This window comes from Eutrigla gurnardus (genome assembly GCF_963514095.1).
Source record: "Eutrigla gurnardus genome assembly, chromosome: 9".
NCBI lineage: Eukaryota > Metazoa > Chordata > Actinopteri > Perciformes > Triglidae > Eutrigla > Eutrigla gurnardus.
This window is the reverse complement of record NC_139923.1, coordinates 15,284,142-15,305,121: the sequence shown is the minus strand read 5'-3', so window position 1 is coordinate 15,305,121 and position 20,980 is coordinate 15,284,142. Positions and strand designations below refer to the sequence as shown.

Genomic DNA, 20,980 nt, shown 5'->3' with positions numbered 1-20,980 from the left:
CATTTCGCAGCGTTGCTGTGTTGAATGCGCACCAGCAGAAGGCGTGGTCGGGAAGTGACATGGCCGCCTCCTTTTACGGAGCCTCGTCGCCTTTCTCCGGTTGCTTGTAGGTTAAATTAATATTTTTCCAACCACCGTTTCGCCTATATTTCCCGGGACAGCGCCCTGCGGAGCTCAGCATGGGCACCGTCCACGCCAGGGTAAGGAAAGCTGCGGTGACCGTGTTAGCTCGGACTTCGACCTCTTCGTCTGGTCACTTAGTTATCTGACAGAGCGGCTGCTGCAAGAAAAGGCCACACTGTACATTCAATAAGGTCCAGCCAGGCTCAGGCTTCCAGCTCTGTGACTAAAAGACACTCAACCACTTCCCAGCTGGTTCGTTTTTAACTTCACAGTGAAACGTAAACACGCCGTCTGCTGCGGGTTTTAGACATGCATTCACAACAATTACGGTGATGACAGATACTAGTGACGCGTCCACTCACTGTAGTCTTGCTGCAGTTCGCACATTTTGAAAACAACTTGTAGTCTTCGTGTTTGTTACACCGTTACTTACTCGTTGTTCGTTTTCATGTGTTTGTACAGGCTGTATCCGCGGCCAGAGTAGTTAAAAATGAAATGCAATAAATAGTGTTAAAGGGAAATATAAAGCTGTGTACTTGTCCTTTAACTTCAGATACTTCTGTTCTAATCCATCATTTTATATTTAATTATTTATCTAGTTTATTTTACCATGCAACATTTCTTTTTTTCTAATGCATGTATGATAAGATGGATGTGTCTTCTTCTTCTTCTTCTTCTTCTTCTTCTTCTTCTTCTTCTTCTTCTTCTTCTTCTTCTTCTTCTTGTATTATGTAAATTGTATATCTGGTTTATGAAGTGGTGTAGCTCTGATGCAATCAAGAAAAATAATCAGGATATTATCTGTAAAATAATCACTAGTAACAGCTCTGCTCTTCTACTGGGAACTTAACTGTTGTAGAAAACCCAACCCCACATGTACAATAATAATGTTAATAAACCCTCTTCTTCATTATCCACTGCCATTTATTTGATTGGTAAAACACAGTATGAATGATTTTTTCCCCCCTCATGTTTTGTGTTGCAGAGCCTGGACCCTCTGCCCATGCAAGGGCCAGAGCTAGGAGTTCAACCTGATGACATCGAGGCTCCGGAAATTGAGAATGAACCAAAGCAAGAGGTTCTTGAAAACAAAAATGTAAGATTTATTTTGTTCCAGAAAGTAATTACACCAGACATTCTCACTTTGCCATATAATACCCATCTCCCTGCTAGACTTGTGCTTTGTTAGTACAGGAAGTAGGCATTCATTGCCACATATCCATAACACAACTGTTAATTAAATAATTGTTTTTTTTGGGGTAGGGTTCTTAATTCTTTCTGTCTCTTGTGTTTTTCAGGTTGTTGTTCAACGAGTGCACATAGATGGGCTCGGAAGAACCAAGGAGGACCTGTTGACTTATGAAATCTCAGATGTTTTCCGGGCAAAGAACTTGATTGATGTAGGTGAATGTTGATACAGGTGTTCAATTTATTCTCGTGAAAAGTTGTTAATCGCATCCAAACATGATTCAATTTGTTGTGCAGGTGATGCGAAGGTCCCATGAAGCCCGACAGAAGCTGCTGCGTCTTGGTATTTTCAGAAAAGTGGAAGTTGTTATTGACACCTCACGAGGTCAGTCAGGTCACAGTCTTACTGTCACACATGCATTTGTCAAATAAATGTACAACATATAAGGATTCATTTCCTGTGTTGAACCATGCAATTGGGTTGTAGATACATTGTCATTTTATACTCGGTTTGTGTTCTATTCTCTTCAGGTGAGGATGCTCTTCCTAATGGCCTCGACGTGACGTTTGAAGTCACCGAGCTGAGACGGATGACAGGCAGCTACAACACCATGGTTGGAAACAATGAGGGAAGCATGGTGAGTGTCTTGATAGTGTCTTACTGCACAGGCTTCAATATACTGGTTTACAATTTCTTAATGTCTAGTGTCTTTCTCAAGGATACTTCGACATGTGTGTTATTAAATATCTTTGTAAGTCTAAGTCAATTAAATGAGTCTTGTAGGGGCCAGGGACCAAACCGACCTTGTGGTTGAAGGACAACCCTCCACCGACTCAGCCAATATCACCTTTTTATTAGTTTGATTCCTTCTAAATTCACATTGGACACTCAACCTCTCCCGTTTTTATTTTCAGGTACTGGGCTTAAAGTTACCCAATGTATTAGGTCGGGCAGAGAAAATGACCTTCCAGTTCTCCTATGGCACAAAAGAGACCTCCTACGGCCTGTCGTTCTTCAAACCTCAACCAGGACACTTTGAACGCAAGTAAGATATGAACAGCTTCATCAAATACACTTATTATATTGTGACAGCTTGATACATTGTATGCATGTGTGTGTTGCATCGGCAGGAAAGCTTATAGCTTTGGCATACGTTATCTGGTTCATTTTAGTATGCTGGTGTGTGTGTATATATATATATATGTATAATATATATATATTAATTAGTGCTGTCAATCGATTACATTTTTTTAACTAATTAATCGCACAATTTGCCGTAATTAATTGCAATTAATCGCAATTAATTGCTTTTTTTCTTCTTAAGAATAAAGTATGTTATAATGGATATTTAAATGTAAAATGATGGAATTTATGTAGAATCAACACAAAGGAAGTATTTACATTCAAATACTTTTTTAACTTTAAGCACAGATTCTCTCATGTTAATACAGATTTCCAAAGAAACCATCAAGGCCATCAAAATTAACTGTCAGCTTGAAAAAGGCATATTTCTTATATGCACTAACGGAACATTTCAAAAAGGTCCACAGGAACATGCAAATATGGAAAATTGAACAAGGAAATGATAATGATAAATCCTTTTCACTCCATAGAACAACAACTCAGCTTAGTCCTCCCTTACATTCAGCCCGTTACGGAGACAGACCAGTCTGTTTACATTGTGAGAGGACGAAGCAGCACATCTAGTGTTTCTCACGCAGACAAATTACCGGGATAATTAAAAAAGACTGCTCGGCGATCGCGATTCGTCATAAGTCTTACGTCAGCCGCCACGGGAAGTAAACAAAACACAGCTGGTTTAATTTAGTTAAAAAAAATGAACGCGTTAAATATTTCATAATTTACGCGTTAATATTGACAGCACTAATATGAATCTAACTGTAGATGGGTATATTTTGTAATCACAAAGGAACAGGGTGTTGACCTTTCTTCTTTTCTTTTTTCACTTCCAGTATCTCACTCAACTTATACAAAGTAACGGGTCAGTTTCCGTGGAGTTCACTGAGGGAGACGGATCGAGGCATCTCGGGAGAACTAAGCGTAAACACTTGTTATTTATTATGTGCCTATTTTTTTCCCCGTTTTGTGCCATTTAAATGTTGTTTGTAAAACACATTATTTTCATAATGATGCAAATAATAATAATAATAATAATAATAATAATTGCATTAACATTAACTTATCATTTATGGATGGATAATGAGAGACACCTTCTAATAGAAGCCTTTCACAGAGTGGTTATTTTCACCTTATTCTAAGGAGACAACAGTTGCTATGTTACAACAATTTCTGCTCATTTACTGCTTGAGATCTGTACAAACATACGTATTAAACTGGTGTCTTATTACTAATATATCACCCACAGTTCCCTGTGTGGAAGACCAACCAAACCCTGAAGTGGGAGGGAGTGTGGAGAGAGCTGGGCTGCCTGGCTCGCACTGCCTCATTTGCCGTCCGGAAGGAGAGCGGCCATTCCCTCAAGTCCTCTCTTTCGGTATTTATCTCTCATTTTACATTGGAAATGTTACTGTGGGCTTTGAAGTAGCTGTGGTCTGCTGTCAGAAAATTTACGGCAATAATGGCACTGGTATTGAGTGCTTAAGTTTAATTGTGTTAAATAATTTGGAAGGACTGAATGTCCAATTAGACACTTTACAGTAAAGCAGTATTTAGCACTAGTTTTGTGATCAGTGCTATTTTGTTTTTTTTAGCATTCTATGATCATCGACACAAGAAACTCCTCGATTCTTCCCAAGAAAGGTGGCCTGTTGAAGATCCACCAGGTTTGTTGATTAACACTAAGCCAGAGTTTTTTTTGACTATGACAACAATGTGACTGATTGTGTTCCAAGCTGAGGTTTTCCGTTGTGGTTGTGTAGGAACTTGCTGGTTACACTGGGGGAGATGCCAGTTTCTTGAAGGAGGACTTTGAGATCCAATTCAACAAAACACTCTTCTGGGACTCTGTGAGATTCCACATTTAACATTTCAGTCATTTAGCAAATCATCTCATCTAAAGGCACTAAAGACAGTTTAACTTTAAGAGGTTTTACTGGGGCAAAGTACAAGGTCCTATTAAATAATGTAATTTCATATATTCAGGCTTTTGTGAAAATGGTCTGTTAGCAGAAAAATTAATTAATGACCAACAGAATAATATCCAAAGACCTTGGGAGCTTCTTTCTCGTCACAGGCATACAGTATATGTCTTATGTTATACAACTTGACATTCTGTGCCCTTTACTAAAACCTCTGAATTTCTCCTCCAGGTCCTCTCTGCCTCATTGTGGGGCGGTTTGCTCCTACCCATTGGTGACAAGCCAACAAGCATAGCAGACAGGTACCGGATTACAATGCACCACCCTATTGCCATTATCCACAAGACCACAGGTCTTTTGAGTCTTTATATTTGAGACCAATTGCACATGTTTTTTAACTTACATCTTGATTACATTTTGGCCAATTATCCTGAAGTAACTAAGAATGAGCAGTTCCTGTTTTCATTGTACCCATACATATATACAACTATCACTGAATTACTTTGATACTGAAAAAAATTGCTGAGTATCAGGCAAGTTCTGCAATTACAAGGATTGTCTTTTTTTTTCTATGAATTCTAAGATTTATCACCGGACGTTGCAGATATACTGTATGTGTTGTTGGATAGTGTAGGTCTCATTGTATCTAAAAATCTGTGTGTTCTGGTTTGACTGTATTATATCTCAGGGAGTATAATGTTTGACAGAAATTGCTTAAAATGTGTGAACTATATTAAATTAAAAACTGAATTTCTTGTAAGCTTGTTTTCTGTTTCTTTTCATCCTCTTAGGTTCTATCTAGGTGGCCCTACTAGTATCAGGGGATTCAGTATGTACAGTATGGGCCCACAGAGTGAAGGTGAGACACTAACTTGGCTGAGTTGCTTGGTAACCAGACTGAAGTTTGATGTTTATTGAAAAGTTGTGTGCTGGAATTATTGATATGGCAGGTGACTACCTGGGAGGAGAGGGATACTGGGCTGGAGGCCTCCACCTCTACACCCCTCTACCCTTCAGACCAGGCAGGGGGGGATTTGGTGACCTCTTCAGAACACACTTCTTCCTCAATGCCGGAAACCTCTGTAACCTCAACTATGGTGAATACTGGGGAATACATACATGTTTCATGGACAAGAAGTTGTAATGTATGACTGAATTATATTAGAAAGGCATGGGTCATTGTTTTACATCTTTATTTGTTATCTAGAACTCCTATCTAGTTCTGGTTTGGGAAGAGATGCGCCTTAATCAGGCTAGTCATAGCTCAAAATATTAGTGCATGCAGATGCCCTTGTTTTATGTCTGATTTTATATGTGTTTGCCTTTACTCAGGTGAAGGGCCACAAGCACATTTGAAGAAATTGGCAGAATGCATCCGTTGGTCATATGGGCTTGGTATTGTGCTGCGTTTGGGGAACATTGCCAGACTGGAGCTGAATTACTGCATTCCCATGGGAGTCCAGAGTGGAGACAGGTAAGGCTGGTTGGGTTATCTTTTTTTTTTTTTTTTCCTTTAGCTAAGACAATTTCCATTGCACACTGGGTAAACACTAATAGCATCACTGCAAGCTGGGTAAACACTAATATGATCACTGCAAACAAACCATGAATGATTAAGTTAGAAAGGACCAGAATAGACCAAACAATCCCATTGAAACTGCCTGAACATGTGTCCTGCTTTAAAGCGTCTGGTGAGCCATTTGGGCGTTAGTCTTGCTCAAGAAAACTTCCACGCGTGGACAGGAGGAGCCAGGTATCGAATCCCCGACCTTGTGATTAAAGAACAACCCCCTCTCGCCCTACGGCACAGTCACCCCGAACACCAGCAGTCTCCCTAGTTTCGTGGCCCTGCAGCAGCTGGTTCACCCTCCTCTGCCTGTTGACTCTCTTTCTCTCCTCGACCATTTGAAGAAACTCTTCATCCGTGCCCTGGCAAAAATAAATACGTCCATCCAGCAAATTCAAAGACTTCATCCACATTATTGAAATCATCTAAAGATTCGGCCATGACACTGAAAATCTTTTAGATAACCGCTATGCTTTCTGCACTCCAACACAACACAACATCCACTCTCGCTCACATTTCCGCTGTTTTCTGGCAAAAAGTCACGTCTCGCAAGATTTCAGAACAAGAATTCTCCTCCCCCCCCATCTCTGCAGGATCCTTTCCATTATGCTGTCAGACAGTAATAAAAACAATCTGAGCATGTCAGTGGCAAAAACAAGCACTTTGATTGGACGTAATGTACACTGACAGTGTGCAATTGCCCTTCCAGCCTGTTGGCTGCAGTGCTCTTGATCAATACTCAACCAATTTAAAAAATGATTGTCCCCATTATTCACTAACACACAAAAACATGGGAAAAGGGGATCCAGGGTGAAAATTACCACAGTTCCCTTTTTATAGGTTTTTTTTTTTAAACAATCGTGTAGATACATATGATAACATTGCATACACATGTGAAGTTCACTCTTTCAAGACACTCATGTCCCTTGCATAGTATCCATAACATGAAATAATCTGATTTTTGGTATACTTTGATATTATTTCATCTAATTTCTCCATTCTTTGCAGGATCTGTGACGGGGTCCAGTTTGGAGCGGGAATAAGGTTCCTGTGAAACCACATTAAATTGGATTTCCTTGTGTTTCAACATTAATTTTATGCCAGAAACAGTTTATTGGAAGAGGAAATTGCTTGTACAGAATTGTTGTTGCGACTAATTAGCTAAGTAAAAGCGTTTGCACTGACTTTCTGTTTTGATGTATCTTTTTTTTTATCATTTTTTGTAAGAGGTCAAAGTACAGATTTTAGTCAGGTGACATGCCTTTGTATCACATACACATCACATATCACATGTATGACATTATGTCAAGTGACTGAACACTGAGTCTGCCATAAGATGGACATATTCTATAATTATACATTAAAAACACCAGTTGACACTATTGCTTGATGAGCAAAGCTCTGAATTTAGATTGGTCTTACTGTTCTTTTGAGACATCAACATTGTTGACAGCCGTTTTGGTTTTTCACAACCAAGTTTCAAAGATAAAACCTGCCATTAAAAAATAGTAGTAATAGTAAATATATATAATTTAAAAAAAAGCAGTACTAACTTGTAATACATAATACATATTATATATATGATATATATACATACACATATATGATGTGTATATATATCATAAAAATATATACAATATAAAAAGAGCAAAGATCTGAAACATCTGTAAGTGGCTTTACTGCGCATGAGTTCAGCGCATCCTAGTGGTCACGTGTGGTCTGAGCGTCCAAGCGATTGGCTATACCTGCGCATGCACTCTATTCATTGTTCCGTAGCATTTTAGCTTGGACACCAGAGATTGCGGGAAGGCAGAACGTAGGGGGTGTTTATTCACGGGCTTCTCGAAATATCTTCACGTCCCCATTCCGAAGAATACATTTATCGATAATACGGCGTTGATTGTATTACAGTCTTTTGAAACGGAGTAAAAGCGACCAGAGAAGAGTTGTTGTCTGGTTTTATCGGCGGTTTTATCTGTGAGCGGCAGGCACCCGGGCACACGCTGATGGCGGTCACTATTGAGGATCTCTATCGGAGCTACGGGGTCCTTGCTGATGCTAAGGACAACCTCAGCCAGGTAAATAAAAGCCAACTTCTTCATTTTAACTTATTATAAGTCGAGCGATTTGCTGCTGCACCGTATTTGTCGTAACTTTGGCGTAAGCCACATAACATTGTTGTGTGCGTGCTAGGCTAACTACGTTAGCAGGCTAGTAGTGACCGTGCTAATGTTAATGGCCTCGCAATAGCGAACCTCGCGATAGGCGGCGTTTACTCGTCATTCATTAGGAAACCAAATCGCGATATACTTACTTTTCGTTTAATGTTGCACTGAAATCGGGGTTGCAACTCGAATAAGCTTATGGTATGTTAACTGACAAATATTCACCACAATACATCTCTTACAAGAGAATGTTTCTCTGGATATTGATGGTAACATGTTGGATGTTGTCACAGGTCTGTGTGATCGAAACACATTTGGGAAAGTTATTTATTTCTCAAATCGTTCAATTATCGCTCATGTCAACGTTGGCAGCTGAGTGACTGTTTTTTTAAAGATATATTTTAGCAAAAAAACGGACAGACATATCGTACAAGCCTCCCATTTTAAGGGGATATATCTATGTGCATTGTTGCATTTCCAGACTGATTTGTAAAAATAATTTATATATTCATCAAATGATTATAATACATTAGAGCAGAATGTCCCCAATTCTGCCCATTGAGGTTGCTCAGGACACCCACTGTTAAGGTTAAGCTGTAAGAACAACCTTTCCAGTGAGTACTTTACTTCCTTTACTTCTAATCCGAAACCTGCATCATATCATAATGTAAGGTTTAGTATGAATTGTAATGTAATGCCCCATATACTGAACGTGTTTATTGATGTACTGGCTTTTATTCTGCAGCACAAAGATGCCTACCAAGTCATCTTGGATGGTGTGAAGGGTGGCCCGAAGGAGAAGCGCCTGGCAGCACAGTTTATCCCCAAGTTCTTCAGCAGCTTTCCGGAACTGGCCGATTCAGCCATTAATGCCCAGCTTGATCTCTGTGAAGATGAGGACGTTTCTGTGAGTATTAGGACACTAGTTTACATAGGTCTCCTATAAGCGTGGGCTTAAAATCGCAGGTTCTTTGTCCTCTTTAGGTGATTTAGGTTTTCCTCTCTAGACTTTTCTAAACTTGAAGACATAAACATTCTACATGCCCACCTTTTTGTGTTAAAGTAGGTCATTTTTATTCCTTCATTCACCTCTTTTTGTGTGTATGTACTTTTCTTCGTCCAGATCCGACGACAGGCCATCAAGGAGCTTCCGCGGTTTGCAACTGGGGAGAATATCCTCAGAGTTGCAGATATTCTCACCCAGCTCCTCCAGACAGGTATTGATAACGCTAGACACTTTAACCTTTTTGGGTATTTGATTTGTTTTTACACACAACCTCACTGACACGGGTGGTCTATACTACAAATACAGCCACGTTGCTTACTTGCACGACAGTTACCCATTGTGACTATCATCTGTTTTTCAGTCAGCATAGTTCATTGGATCTCCTGCAAATCCAATTTTCTTGTCAGTTTTGTAAAAGAACAGCACGTTTGTCTTGTCAAAGAACAGCGTATTGGTCTCTTGATATTTCCACTGTTAGAGCTTAACAGACAAGTTTGCAGTTACACTTTAAGCCAGATTTAATTTATTTTATTTGTTTATTTGGGGGGGGCAATGCATATTACTTCACACTGGGTGCAAATGCATCACACCATACATTGCACTTTGTGTAAATATGCTGGATTTAGCTAGAAGCAGTCCTCATATAGTAATATTACTTTGATGAAATCAATAGATTCTTCTGTTTCTTACCAAATTTATAAACATTAGCATTTCATGGTTGCTCCTGAGATGAGAGGGGTTGTACTGGCTGAATTCCCTTTGCTGCAGCCACCATCCTCCCTCTCCGAAGCTGGCACCCCTTCTACCAGTAGTGTGGTGTAATTCTTGTCTCATTGAGTGCACCATGCCCTGTGTTTACTTAATAGCCATATTTGTTGATGCAGCATTGACTTTTTTTTTCATCATATAGAAGTGGTCTTGATCTCATGTTTCAGCGCGATGTCCACCTTTTTTTTTTCTTTCTAAATCATGCAGTGGACTAAGGTTCCAACCTTGGGGTGAAGTGACGCTAAACAAATCTTTAAGAAGAATCTGTGTTTTTTTGTTCTTTCAGATGATACAGCAGAGTTCAACCAAGTGACTGGATCGCTTGTTTCTATCTTTAAGATAGATGCAAAGGGTAAGTGTTGATTCCCTTTGCTGTTGAGCCAAAATAATGTGGTGTATACTTAACAAATGCTCAGCCCAGTTCTGAGCTGTGCTGATAGAGGCCACTGACTTTCTTACTGTGTTTTCCAGTAGATGGATTGTTGTCTAATCCAGTACACCCAGATGTTTATTTTCACTAACTCTTCCTATATTAACATTTCCTATCCTCAGTCTTGTGAGTGTTTGTCTGACAACATATAAACAACATAACTTTGTTTGTTGAAATTTGCACAGTGTGCTTTATACAGATACTTTAATCAACTTTAATCTATACAAATTCCTGTGTGAATTGCCCCTACTAACATCATCATCATTCGCCATCTACAGCCCGTTCAATGTAATCTAGATCTGAAGGAGTTTATTTCAAGGACTGAGATCAGAATATTATGTAATCCTATGATTTCATGAAGTATCAATTAGTCAGTTTGGTCTGTATTTCATAGTCATTTTACCCTAGTTCAGATTCTGGTTGTGATCCCATTAAGTTTGTAATTACTTGGGTGCAATGACATAATCCCATCGCCTGCTGTCTTTTGTCACCCAGGTACTCTTGGAGGCCTCTTCTCTCAGATCCTGCAGGGAGAGGACATAGTGCGTGAAAGGGCCATCAAGTTTCTGTCAACCAAACTAAAGACCCTGCCAGAGGACGTCATGACAAAGGAGGTGGAAGACTACGTCTTTGCAGAGACAAAGAAGGTTAGCAGAGTGGAGAGTTGATTAGTGAACTTTAATCATAATTTACATGAATACAATAATAGTACCTTAAGCATCTTTGTACAATGCTATGTTTTGTTGTTAGACATAATACACAGATAGTTTTGTACATTAATCATAATTCATTAACGTCCGCCTTAACTAGACATGTCTAGGACTTGTTATATACATTATGCTAGTTTAGTTCAAACAATGATGTATTATGTGTTAGCCTGTATAAAAGTGGACCTGAGCACATGTTAGTAAAGGCTTTCTTGTCTCTTCCCTGCTGCCTCCTTAGGTGCTGGAGGATGTGACCGGAGAGGAGTTTGTGCTTTTGATGCGTGTCGTGTCAGGCTTGCGGGTGCTGCAGACGGTCAATGGGCGACAGCAGCTAGTGGAGCTGGTGGTGGAGCAGGCTTTCCTGGAGCAGGCCCTCAACCGAGCAGACCCGGACACTGTTGACCGCCTGCTGCAGTGCACACGCCAAGCCCTGCCCCTCTTCTCTGTGAGTACAACCAGTGCCCTTTTACATCAGCCATCTTCAGTCATTAACATGTATCAGTGTTTCCCCCAGGTTTGAAATATACTTGGTAGCTGGAATGGGGGTGGGATGTTGTTAAGTGGGTGCATGGTGTTCTGGTGAATCACGATGCAAGCGCGTGCAACCGGTCGATGGTTTCTTCTACCTTGTACACGTCACACATCAACAACACATGAGTTGGTTTGATGTCAATGTATTCACAAATTAGCAAGCTGAAAAAGAAAACCTTGAAATGTGCATAATTCAGGAAATATTGAATCGATAGCCACGACCTGCTCTAAATATGTTAATCCACTTATTTCAAACTCATTTATGGAATACTTGAGGGGTGTCACACTGTATAATGGCAGTGGTTTGTGATTCCTATGTTGTAAAACAAAAAAGTGTGATTTAATCAAGTTTTCCTTTTGTCTTGTAGAAAAATGTCCATTCCACACGGTTTGTAACCTACTTCTGCGAACACGTCCTGCCCAACCTCAGTGTCCTGACGAGTCCTGTGGCGGAGCTGGACATTCAGTTGGAAGTGAGTTCTTGCCTTTTATATTTATTGATCACACCCGTACATAATCTTAAATCGAATGTGAAAGTAGATTTGTGAATTCCTAGCCCTAAAGTGACTTTGAAATGTCTTATCTGTACCGATGATGATGTGTGGTGACCTTGATTGAGCTGCAGCTCTGATCGATGCCTACACTGGCTGCTATAACAAAACGACAAACAAAACACGATTTCTCAGACACAAAGTTAAAATGATTAAACCTCATTGCCATAAAATAAACCTAAACCCTGTTTCCGGGGTAAACATACATTAAGGATATTGTCTAAAGAAATAATTTAAATGGGAATACAGAATGTTTGAACACTTCCATACCAGTGGCCTCTCCCACTTCACAGCTCTAATAATAACCCAGTAAAAGGACAAACTAACAGTACCCATGTTTCAGTTTACAAGCCTGTGTGACCATTAGACCAAAAGGCTAATTTCCTGACCTGGATTTATTCAGCTTGAATCAGCACTTCCATTCCTGAGAGGCCCGATGAACATGGTCACTGGTTTGAGGTTGATACTCCTTATGTCAGCGTAGCAGCCACCTTTCAGAGGTGTCAGCCAACTGCATGTTGTTAATGGGTCATTAGTCTGCACCATGCACCACTTTCTCATTAACAATGCATATTACACTGTTAGACGATGTACTAAGATGCGTGTGTGTGTGCAGGTGCTGAAGCTGCTGGCTGAGATGAGTCCGTATTGTGGAGACATGGACAAGCTGGAGCCCAACCTCAACATGCTGTTTACCAAGCTGCTGGTAAGAAAGGACTGTCCCGTTGTCGTTGGACAAACACTCAAAATAAAATAAAATACACATTGGCAGTTTTCCCCATCTTCTCCACATTTTTACTGCTTTTTTTTTAGCTTTCCTTTACTTAACATTTTTGGGACATTCAAGAATGTGATTGATTTTCCTGGGTCAAATTGTCCCTATCTGGCATTGAAGCAACAACCCTCCTTTTTAAATACATATGTTACTGCTGTCAGAGTTGTATTGAAACATGTTCTTATGGGCTGATCTATATAATACAAATGGTTTGTAGTAATCAACTTGAGGGAACTTAAAACAGTGGCCCTAATCAGAATTTCTAAGCTAGTGAAACTAGTGAAGCTAGTGCAAAACATGTTAAAATAAATGCTGGTAGAATAAACTGCCCCAATATCCCTTTGTTACAGTAAACCCTAATGGTCCAAGCTATTTGACAATAACGTAAACAAAGAGATTCTGGTCTTAATCTTTCATGTTTTTTGCTTGTGTAGGAGTTCATGCCTCTGCCACCGGATGAAGCGGAGAATGGAGAGAACTCAGCGAGCGAGGAGCCCAAATTGCAGTTCAGCTACGTGGAGTGTCTCCTCTTTGCCTTCCACCAGCTGGGCAAGAAGCTGCCAGACTTCCTCCTGGAGAAAGTGGATGCTGAGCGCCTCAAAGACTTCAAGATCAGGTATAGGAGTCTCTCACAAAGAAAGTTCCCTAGTGGGCAATTGATAAAATAAATGAGCATGTGTTGATGGGTTCGCTCATCTTCGTGATTATATCCAAAAAAAGGCCAATTTTCATATGGAGTTTAATGTGTGTTCAAACAGGTTACAGTATTTTGCCAGAGGCCTGCAGGTTTACATCAGACAGTTGCGAGTAGCACTGCAAGGCAAGACAGGAGATGCTCTGAAGACGGACGAGGTAACGACTGCTATTTAGAAACTTCATGCATACCGTCAACAAAGTGCGTGTGTGCAGTGTGAGTTGTTTTGAGTTCTGCTGTAAAATATTTCAGACTAACTCATCTTTTCTCTGCGATCAGAATAAGATCAAAGTGGTGGCCCTGAAGATCACAAACAACATCAATGTCCTCATCAAGGTATGGTATTTTCAAGCTATTTTGTTGCAGTCTGACACTGAGCAGCACTATTTTAAAACATGTTTCAATACCAGTATTGTGTATCTGGCCTGAAACTGTGCTCATCCGCCTGTAAAACTACTCAAGACACCGCTTTACAGCAAACCTTTAACAGTCAAGATCAGTGGTTGAAGTGCCGAATAAGCCGCCCAGGTGCGAGGGTATCCTGATGCACAAATGCGTCATTTGTCACCAGCTGTAGTGTATGCACAAAGCAGGTGGAGTCCCGTCTGACGGTTAGCAGCCACAATGTTGTTGTTGTTGACAAATGCAGACTCTTTAGTCTTCCTTTCATCAATTAGTTAAGCTGAAAAGTTGGCAGCTGTGTGTCTGCCTGGCATACTATGTCAGGGTTTCCCACCTTTGTATTGCAAGCGAATGAGCGTGTCTGTGTGTGATGAGTATGGAGTTAGTAGTAACGATACAGCTGTGATAGTAGCAGGGCAGTTCAGCATCCACATTAAACATGTCATTTGTTACTGACAGAATGTGAGGAACATCGAATGAAAATTAAACCTCCCTTTTGAAAAACAACTGTTGCATAGGATTGCATTACAATGTATATGGTCTCTATTTTCTGCTAACTGTTTATCTATTTCTTTTCAGGATCTCTTTCACAACCCTCCATCATTCAAGAGCACAGTCACTCTGTCCTGGAAACCTGTCCAGAAGCCGGAGGCAGTAGCGTAAGTCTGCTCTCACTCATTTAGAAAGCAGAAGCCATACTCAAAGCAGTTGAAGGTCCTTGTTGCCCCGTTAGGTCTTGTAGGAATTTTGTTCACAAGTTAGTCAATCAGAAGGACCTCACAGAGTCTATATTGCGTTGTTCAGATTCTGCAGGAGGATCACGGAGACAGCGAAGTCGTTGGTTCTTTAGTACGCCATTGCTTCAGGCATTTATTTGCAGATGAACATCAGATGAACAGACGTCTGGAGAAAATCTCTTCTCTAGCTAAGAGCTGCCGTGTGCAACACAGTGCTCTATACCAGAGGCAAGATGTTCTGGCGTCTATTCTATCTGCTCCAGAATATATACTGTTACAGAGGCAGGGCTATGTGTCATGCTTAAGCGTGCAAATGTGTATTTTTGTCCCCGAGACGTTGGGGCCTCGTCTGCTGAGTAGTTCCTCTTCTGTCCCCGAGACGTTGGGGCCTCCTCTGCTTGTAGGCTTCCTCTTCCGGTCCTGTGAAGAAAACACTTATGCGCTTCTGTTATGCATTGAGCGTCTTCCTCTATTTTCGTCTGGCTCAGACTGGTTTCTCTCTACCTTATGATACTGAATACATGTTTATGCAAGCTTCGGCTGTTTTTGTTCCTCTATTGTGGTTAAGTAAGTTCATGAAGGGTGTATAAGTTCATGAAGAGTGTACATTCTGTTCGGCTGAGTTCATGCTCTACAAGGAGTGACTCATGCAACCTCCTTTACTGATTGTCACCTTCTATTGCTCTGCCGCTGTCTGAGGATGATAGGATAGGTTAATATCGAACACATTACATGATTTATAAAACATACACTGGTGTCATCATTCATTCTAAACATTCTTATATCTACAGTCTTCATCTCATTTTCTTTTGTTTGTGTAGGCCCAAGCGCCCCTCAGTTGAGGAGATGGGCTCCGGTGGCAGCACAAAAAAACAGGTCTCTCCTCAGCCCCGGAGGGACGCGCGGCAAATCTACAATCCCCCCAGCGGCAAGTTCAGCGCCACCATTGGCAATTTTACTTACGGTGAGGAGCACTGTGGCAGTTACATTTTTCTGTTTCTTTTTGTAAACTCAGTCATACAGCATGTGCACTTTGTTTCATACTTCACATTGAGTTGTTCGACAGGTGTCTGGTTGAAACACAGATCTTAGGAAAGGAATACTGAAAATGTTTGGGTTTCAAATACTGACTCTTGCTCCTTTAGTGGAGGAGAGTAGCAACTCAAACTTTTCAAAGTGCAACTGCTGTGCAATCCACGGCTCCATTGTTGATCTGTATGAATGCTAAAATCATCATGTTGCCAATCAATAGCTGAATATGCTACTAGCAGAGTTGTGAGAAGGTGATTGTGTTATAATTTGTAGAGCAGAAACTATGATTTTGACAGTCCCCACTGTGCCAACACACTCAATTACAGGAAGTATTTAATACTAAGGGGATGGATTATTCGTTTAATTGTACTGCAACTACACGTAGTGTCCCTTTCACACAATGATTTGGCCCATCCACTATCCATACATCTTACAAAACTGCAGTCAAACATTGTTTGACATTGAAACTGGTTGGAAATCCATATATTTTTAGATATATTCTTCATCTGAAGTTATTATCTGAAGCTTTGTTATAAATACTAATGCCAGGAAATACAAATAGTCAATACAAAGTAAATTCTTCTCATTTTAAGAGAGAGAGAGAGAGAGATGGATGGATGGAAAGATGAAATGGGTGAATCTTGTCAAGACAAATCAGCAAGTGTGTGTATATATATATGTATATATTAACTGTATTAGAAAATACATTGCAGTATAGCAACGTCGAATTTGAGTTTGATGTTACTTAGATACGGTTTCATTCCAACATAGTCGCCACCAAACTATGCTACCAGGTTATAATCATGCTGATGTGCACACTGACCTGTTTGTCTGTGGTTTAACTCCAGAGCAGCGTGGTGGCTTCAGGGGCGGCCGAGGACGAGGCTTTGGAGGAAGAGGCAACAGGAGCCGGGGCCGAATCTACTGAGACGTGCACACACATACAGTACATATTGCTCATTGAACTGCATCACATCAGGATCTTTACCGCACAAAGACGGACTATTTGTCACCTACTCCTTTTTTTTTTTTAAACTGGTCTCAACGTCTTTTTCCCTTTCCGACTGCACATCCAGTATTTTCTGTTGTTGTTTTTGAAGAGGGTGTGTGGGTTTGGTTTCCTATCTTCAGAATATCAAACGGGCTCAGACTTTTCAACATTTTGCTCCCCATTATCCTCCTGGCCAAGGCGATAGTTATAGTAAATCTAAATGTTTTTTCCCCTTTTCATTTTTAAATATTCTGTGTATTTTTGTGGAACAAAAACTGCCACATTGTAACTGATACATATTTTTGTCAGATTGTTGTAGGAAAAAGATGAAGATCCTCTTGTTTGGAATATGTTAATGAATGCATTTCTTTCTACCTTTTTATTTAATCTTGTTTTCTTTTTTTATTAGAGCTTAATTTGAATTGGCTGACTATGCGACTTTGTATTAATCAATGATGTTTCATTGGATTTTTATCATAAACTTGTATGGAAGTATGACATTTTGTCCTTGTTTTATGTGGAAGTTTCTAGTAGTTAAGCTCAAAACTCAAGACAAAACAATTCTGCTGCTTCAACTTTACCTTTCTCACAATACTTAACTTGACTTACATGTTCAAAACCTTTTTCCAAACCTAACTTTCTCCTCCCATTCTGTCCTCTGATGATCGATTCACACTCATTCATTCCATTTATCCTTTCCACCCTCCTGTTTTGCTTTACCCTCTTCTTTCTTTGGACCCTCCTATATTTGTACCAAAGCAGAGTGAGGAGAGGGTAATTTTAGCCCACGTTCTGGCATCTACATTTAGAATACACGCATACACAAACGTGCCTTCTCTGTGGTCTACATATCTGCATCAACACTGCCTCGCCACCTCTCTCTCCCCCCCATCAGCCAAGTAAGTGTGTGTGTGTTGAGGCACTGGGGGTGGGTGTGTAGCTTTGAAGTAGAAAAGAGTAGAATCGGGCTCTCAATAATTGAACGGGCTATAAATAGTTTCTACCATGTTTAGAACACACTATTTTACACACTGGTGGTTGGAGGCTCTGCTTGCATTGTGCAAATGTTCCTACACACAACTGCCTGTATCACTTTGGAGGGGCTTCAGTCTACTACATTCATTAACAAAAATAATAATAATAATAAAAAAACACAGTAGTTGGTTGTGAAAGATACCAAATGTGTTTTATTCATTACTCAACCAATCTCAACTTAAGTCTTACTCTGATGCAAATTTGAACTAAACTCAACCTACCTATGCTATACCTGCAGGAGACCTCATTTAACCCAAAGTAGGAGTATAAGCTGCATCTAATCTAATTATAAAACTCTAAAACCAAATCATATTTCTAAACCTTTTCCAGAAATGGAAAAACAAAAAACATCACATGCACTCTAAAAGGTCCAAAACTGGCTCTCATGAAGACTGAAGCCACATGCACAAACACACACATAGACCTCTCAGTGGGTGCTGCTATTACAGGATGCATGTGAAGACACGTGTGCTGGTGTGTGTAGGAGGATGCTTTGGAGGAGGAAGAGGGAAGCTTAAACTCAAATTTCTGAATCGACTGTGATAACACTTTACCGAGGCAACTGAATGGTTTTAACTCAGCAAAACAAAACATCCAAACCATTTGAATAAAAGCAAAACAATGTCTCATTTAATTACAGCAACTTTTGTATAATATCAATTTAAAAATAGCTGCAGAGTAAGCTGTGTTTCTGTATATAGACCCAATTAAGGACAGATAAACCGCAACCTCATTGTCTGCTTTTACCATGCATTTGGAAGTGTGCTACTGTATGGAAACAACCCAGGCAAAACACGCATTGGCTTTCAGACTTTTGGAAAGAAAACTATTTTATGATACTTTGTCTATTTGCTTCTGTAGATTTCTCCTAAATTCACCCAAAGTTAGCATTAGATACTGCCTCATTTGCACATTTAAATGTACAATTTTAGAAACAAAAATTTTAACCTGATTATCCAATCTTCAGATTTCTGTTCTGGAAATGTATGTGAATTTGCACACATTTGATATGTCGTATTTGCATATTCAACTTTTATTTTCTTTTGTAATGCAAAACATAATTGTCTTAATGTAAGTAATCAACTAGGATCATAGCAGTATCTTCAATTTCAGCCACCCCTTAAATACATAAAAGGAAACGGACAACCTAAAGGATAAGCATAAAAACGCTGTATTTGCAAAAATAAAAGTGATCCATTAAACACATTGATTATAAATAAATGTGGTATTGTTTACAACGCCGTTTAACAACACAGACGGGAAATATAAAATATAAAAGAAGAAACTTGTTCATCCATAAATAGCCATTGCAGAGTCTCCCCTCTAGGGGGCGATCCAGTCGAGGTTTTCCTCGCAGAGCAACCAGATCTATTTTTATCCCCAGCCGAACGAGTCACTTAAGCTTTCATGAAGTATTTTTGTCTCTTTGTATTTCTGCTCGGGTTAAGGCGCACTGAGGAACACTGCGATCCTGGCGAGCGATACAGACAAGAGACGGGGACGATTTAAAATCACACTCCCTGCTTTTCTTGACCCAGCATGATAATGGCGTGTTTGTCTATTACTGGTCAAGTATTGTGTGCAATGGTCGCTGAAATGAAATAAATACAACATGTACCATTAGGTGGTGACTTTTGGTGCAGCGTGTGTGTGAATGTGTGATGCAGTGGGCTTGGACTTCATGTTAGCATACAAGGACGTCTTTATAATGCACAAATTGCCTCCTATTTTAATTTGTTTAATTATTGATTCTGTATTTTCTTTTTTTTTTTTTCAGGAATACTGTACATCTTTTGGCACAAGCAATATGGTGCGTTTAAGGTCTAACATTAAGTTCTTATTGCAGGACAGTAGGGGGCGGTATGAAACAAGGATAAACTCTCTTCTCATTGATCGTGACCAGGTATTTCCCAAACCAGCCAGCCAGCCAGTCAGCCAGCCAGCCAGCCAGCCAGCGAAAGATGCCGGGCACGTGCGTTTGCGCGCGCGTGCCCAAACACACACACACACACACACACACACTAACGGCGGAGCTGAAAATAATCAAGTGGTGTAGGAGGAGTGGGCGGCAGCAGCAGGAGAGGAAGCAAAGACGACCCTCAGAGGGAGAAAGAGAAGGAAGGAGCGACTGTACGAGTCCATGTGAGACTAGAAGTGAAGGTAAATCAATAGTCCTGAAGCACTTGGTGGAACTCAATGGGTTTCCTCACTTTATTAGCAACCTTTGGGAGGGGGTGTTGGTGATGATAATACCTCCCCCCCACAGACGAAAGATACACTGAGAATGCACGACTGCCTCTTTCTGCTACACCTAAAGTAGCAAAAATGTTGCTTTTGTTTGTAGATTGTGCGTTCACTTGATTGTTTAGTTGCTGTTGTGTGTTGGGTTCATTTCTGCTGTTTTGTTAGTGGGGGAAACAGAACAAAAACACAGTCACAGCAACATTGATCCAAGATTAGTCTCCTGATTAAGATGATGTTACTTTAGTTACCATACAAATGTTATAGTTCAGGTATATTGCTTCCTATTGACCTGTAGCCTGTAATAATATGTAGGCTAGTGCATTCATTGCTGTAATTACAAATTCAACCTGGAGTCCCTGAGGCCTACTGAATTTTACACCACAAACTCTCGCAAAATATATCAATGTTGTTCAGTTCGGGTGGTTTGACTGGACATTATCACACACGCAATCAGTAAAATTGAAGAGAATTCATTCACTTTCAGATCATAATAGATCTAGCCTTGTCTTTATGTATACACAGAGGAGGAAATTATCTACTGGAGGCCTCTAATTCAAATATATGTCACACTTAGAACTCTGTTCTCCTTACCACCAAATAGTTATATGTTAGAATAACAAGTCTGAGCTCCACTGCTGATCTAAAGGACTCGGTGTACTAAAGCAGTTGGAATGAGAAAAAAAAGCATTATTATTTAACAAAATTTGTCATTAATGTGTGTTTTAAATGAGAAAGTGCTCAAATTCACCAAATATGTAACCACACGCTTGCTTGCATTCCTGTCTTCTTCAGTCTACAACCATTATGTATGAAAGGAAAGATGTTACTGACACTCTGTTCATTGTTTCAACAATTTATTTGATCAGATGGTGTAAATTTTGCATCAATCACAACTGGCACGGCATTAAAGTTTTGCCCAGTGAACGTGCCGCTGTATATGATTTCTTAGCACCACAGCTGTCTTTCCCCAGCGT

General features: G+C 40.1%; 2 protein-coding genes across 3 annotated transcripts; both read left to right on the top strand.

Moving 5' to 3' along the window:
- Nucleotides 1-46: 46 nt before the first annotated feature.
- Nucleotides 47-7,122, top strand: samm50 (SAMM50 sorting and assembly machinery component). Of its 2 annotated transcripts, none has more exons than XM_084017604.1 (15): nt 47-200; nt 1,109-1,219; nt 1,422-1,523; nt 1,609-1,696; nt 1,843-1,949; nt 2,227-2,357; nt 3,286-3,373; nt 3,699-3,827; nt 4,045-4,116; nt 4,213-4,299; nt 4,603-4,673; nt 5,163-5,230; nt 5,322-5,468; nt 5,704-5,845; nt 6,947-7,122. In XM_084017604.1, the coding sequence occupies exons 1-15, from the start codon at nt 180-182 to the stop codon at nt 6,990-6,992; spliced, it is 1,410 nt and encodes a 469-aa protein (XP_083873730.1). In that variant the 5' UTR covers nt 47-179; the 3' UTR covers nt 6,993-7,122. The 2 variants fall into 2 exon arrangements, with proteins under 2 accessions (XP_083873730.1, XP_083873729.1); XM_084017603.1 differs by having other exon boundaries at nt 5,313-5,468.
- A 596-nt stretch (nt 7,123-7,718) lies between these two features.
- Nucleotides 7,719-17,225, top strand: api5 (apoptosis inhibitor 5). The gene is made up of 14 exons (XM_084018163.1): nt 7,719-8,016; nt 8,849-9,010; nt 9,227-9,320; nt 10,164-10,229; nt 10,803-10,954; nt 11,253-11,459; nt 11,914-12,018; nt 12,713-12,802; nt 13,306-13,487; nt 13,630-13,723; nt 13,845-13,901; nt 14,547-14,626; nt 15,526-15,668; nt 16,585-17,225. Exons 1-14 carry the CDS (start codon nt 7,945-7,947, stop codon nt 16,662-16,664), a joined length of 1,584 nt encoding a protein of 527 aa, XP_083874289.1. The 5' UTR covers nt 7,719-7,944; the 3' UTR covers nt 16,665-17,225.
- Nucleotides 17,226-20,980: the final 3,755 nt, after the last annotated feature.

What these genes read in the sequence shown, in the direction of transcription:
- samm50 (XM_084017603.1), top strand. Translation starts at nt 180, where the DNA reads ATGGGCACCGTCCACGCCAGG. An exon ending in TGTTATTGACACCTCACGAG is followed by an intron (nt 1,697 to 1,842) that starts GTCAGTCAGGTC and finishes TATTCTCTTCAG; the next exon opens with GTGAGGATGCTCTTCCTAAT. An exon ending in GGAGTCCAGAGTGGAGACAG is followed by an intron (nt 5,846 to 6,946) that starts GTAAGGCTGGTT and finishes CATTCTTTGCAG; the next exon opens with GATCTGTGACGGGGTCCAGT.
- api5 (XM_084018163.1), top strand. Translation starts at nt 7,945, where the DNA reads ATGGCGGTCACTATTGAGGATCTCTATCGGAGCTACGGGGTCCTTGCT. An exon ending in GTGAAGATGAGGACGTTTCT is followed by an intron (nt 9,011 to 9,226) that starts GTGAGTATTAGG and finishes TTCTTCGTCCAG; the next exon opens with ATCCGACGACAGGCCATCAA. An exon ending in CATTGGCAATTTTACTTACG is followed by an intron (nt 15,669 to 16,584) that starts GTGAGGAGCACT and finishes GTTTAACTCCAG; the next exon opens with AGCAGCGTGGTGGCTTCAGG.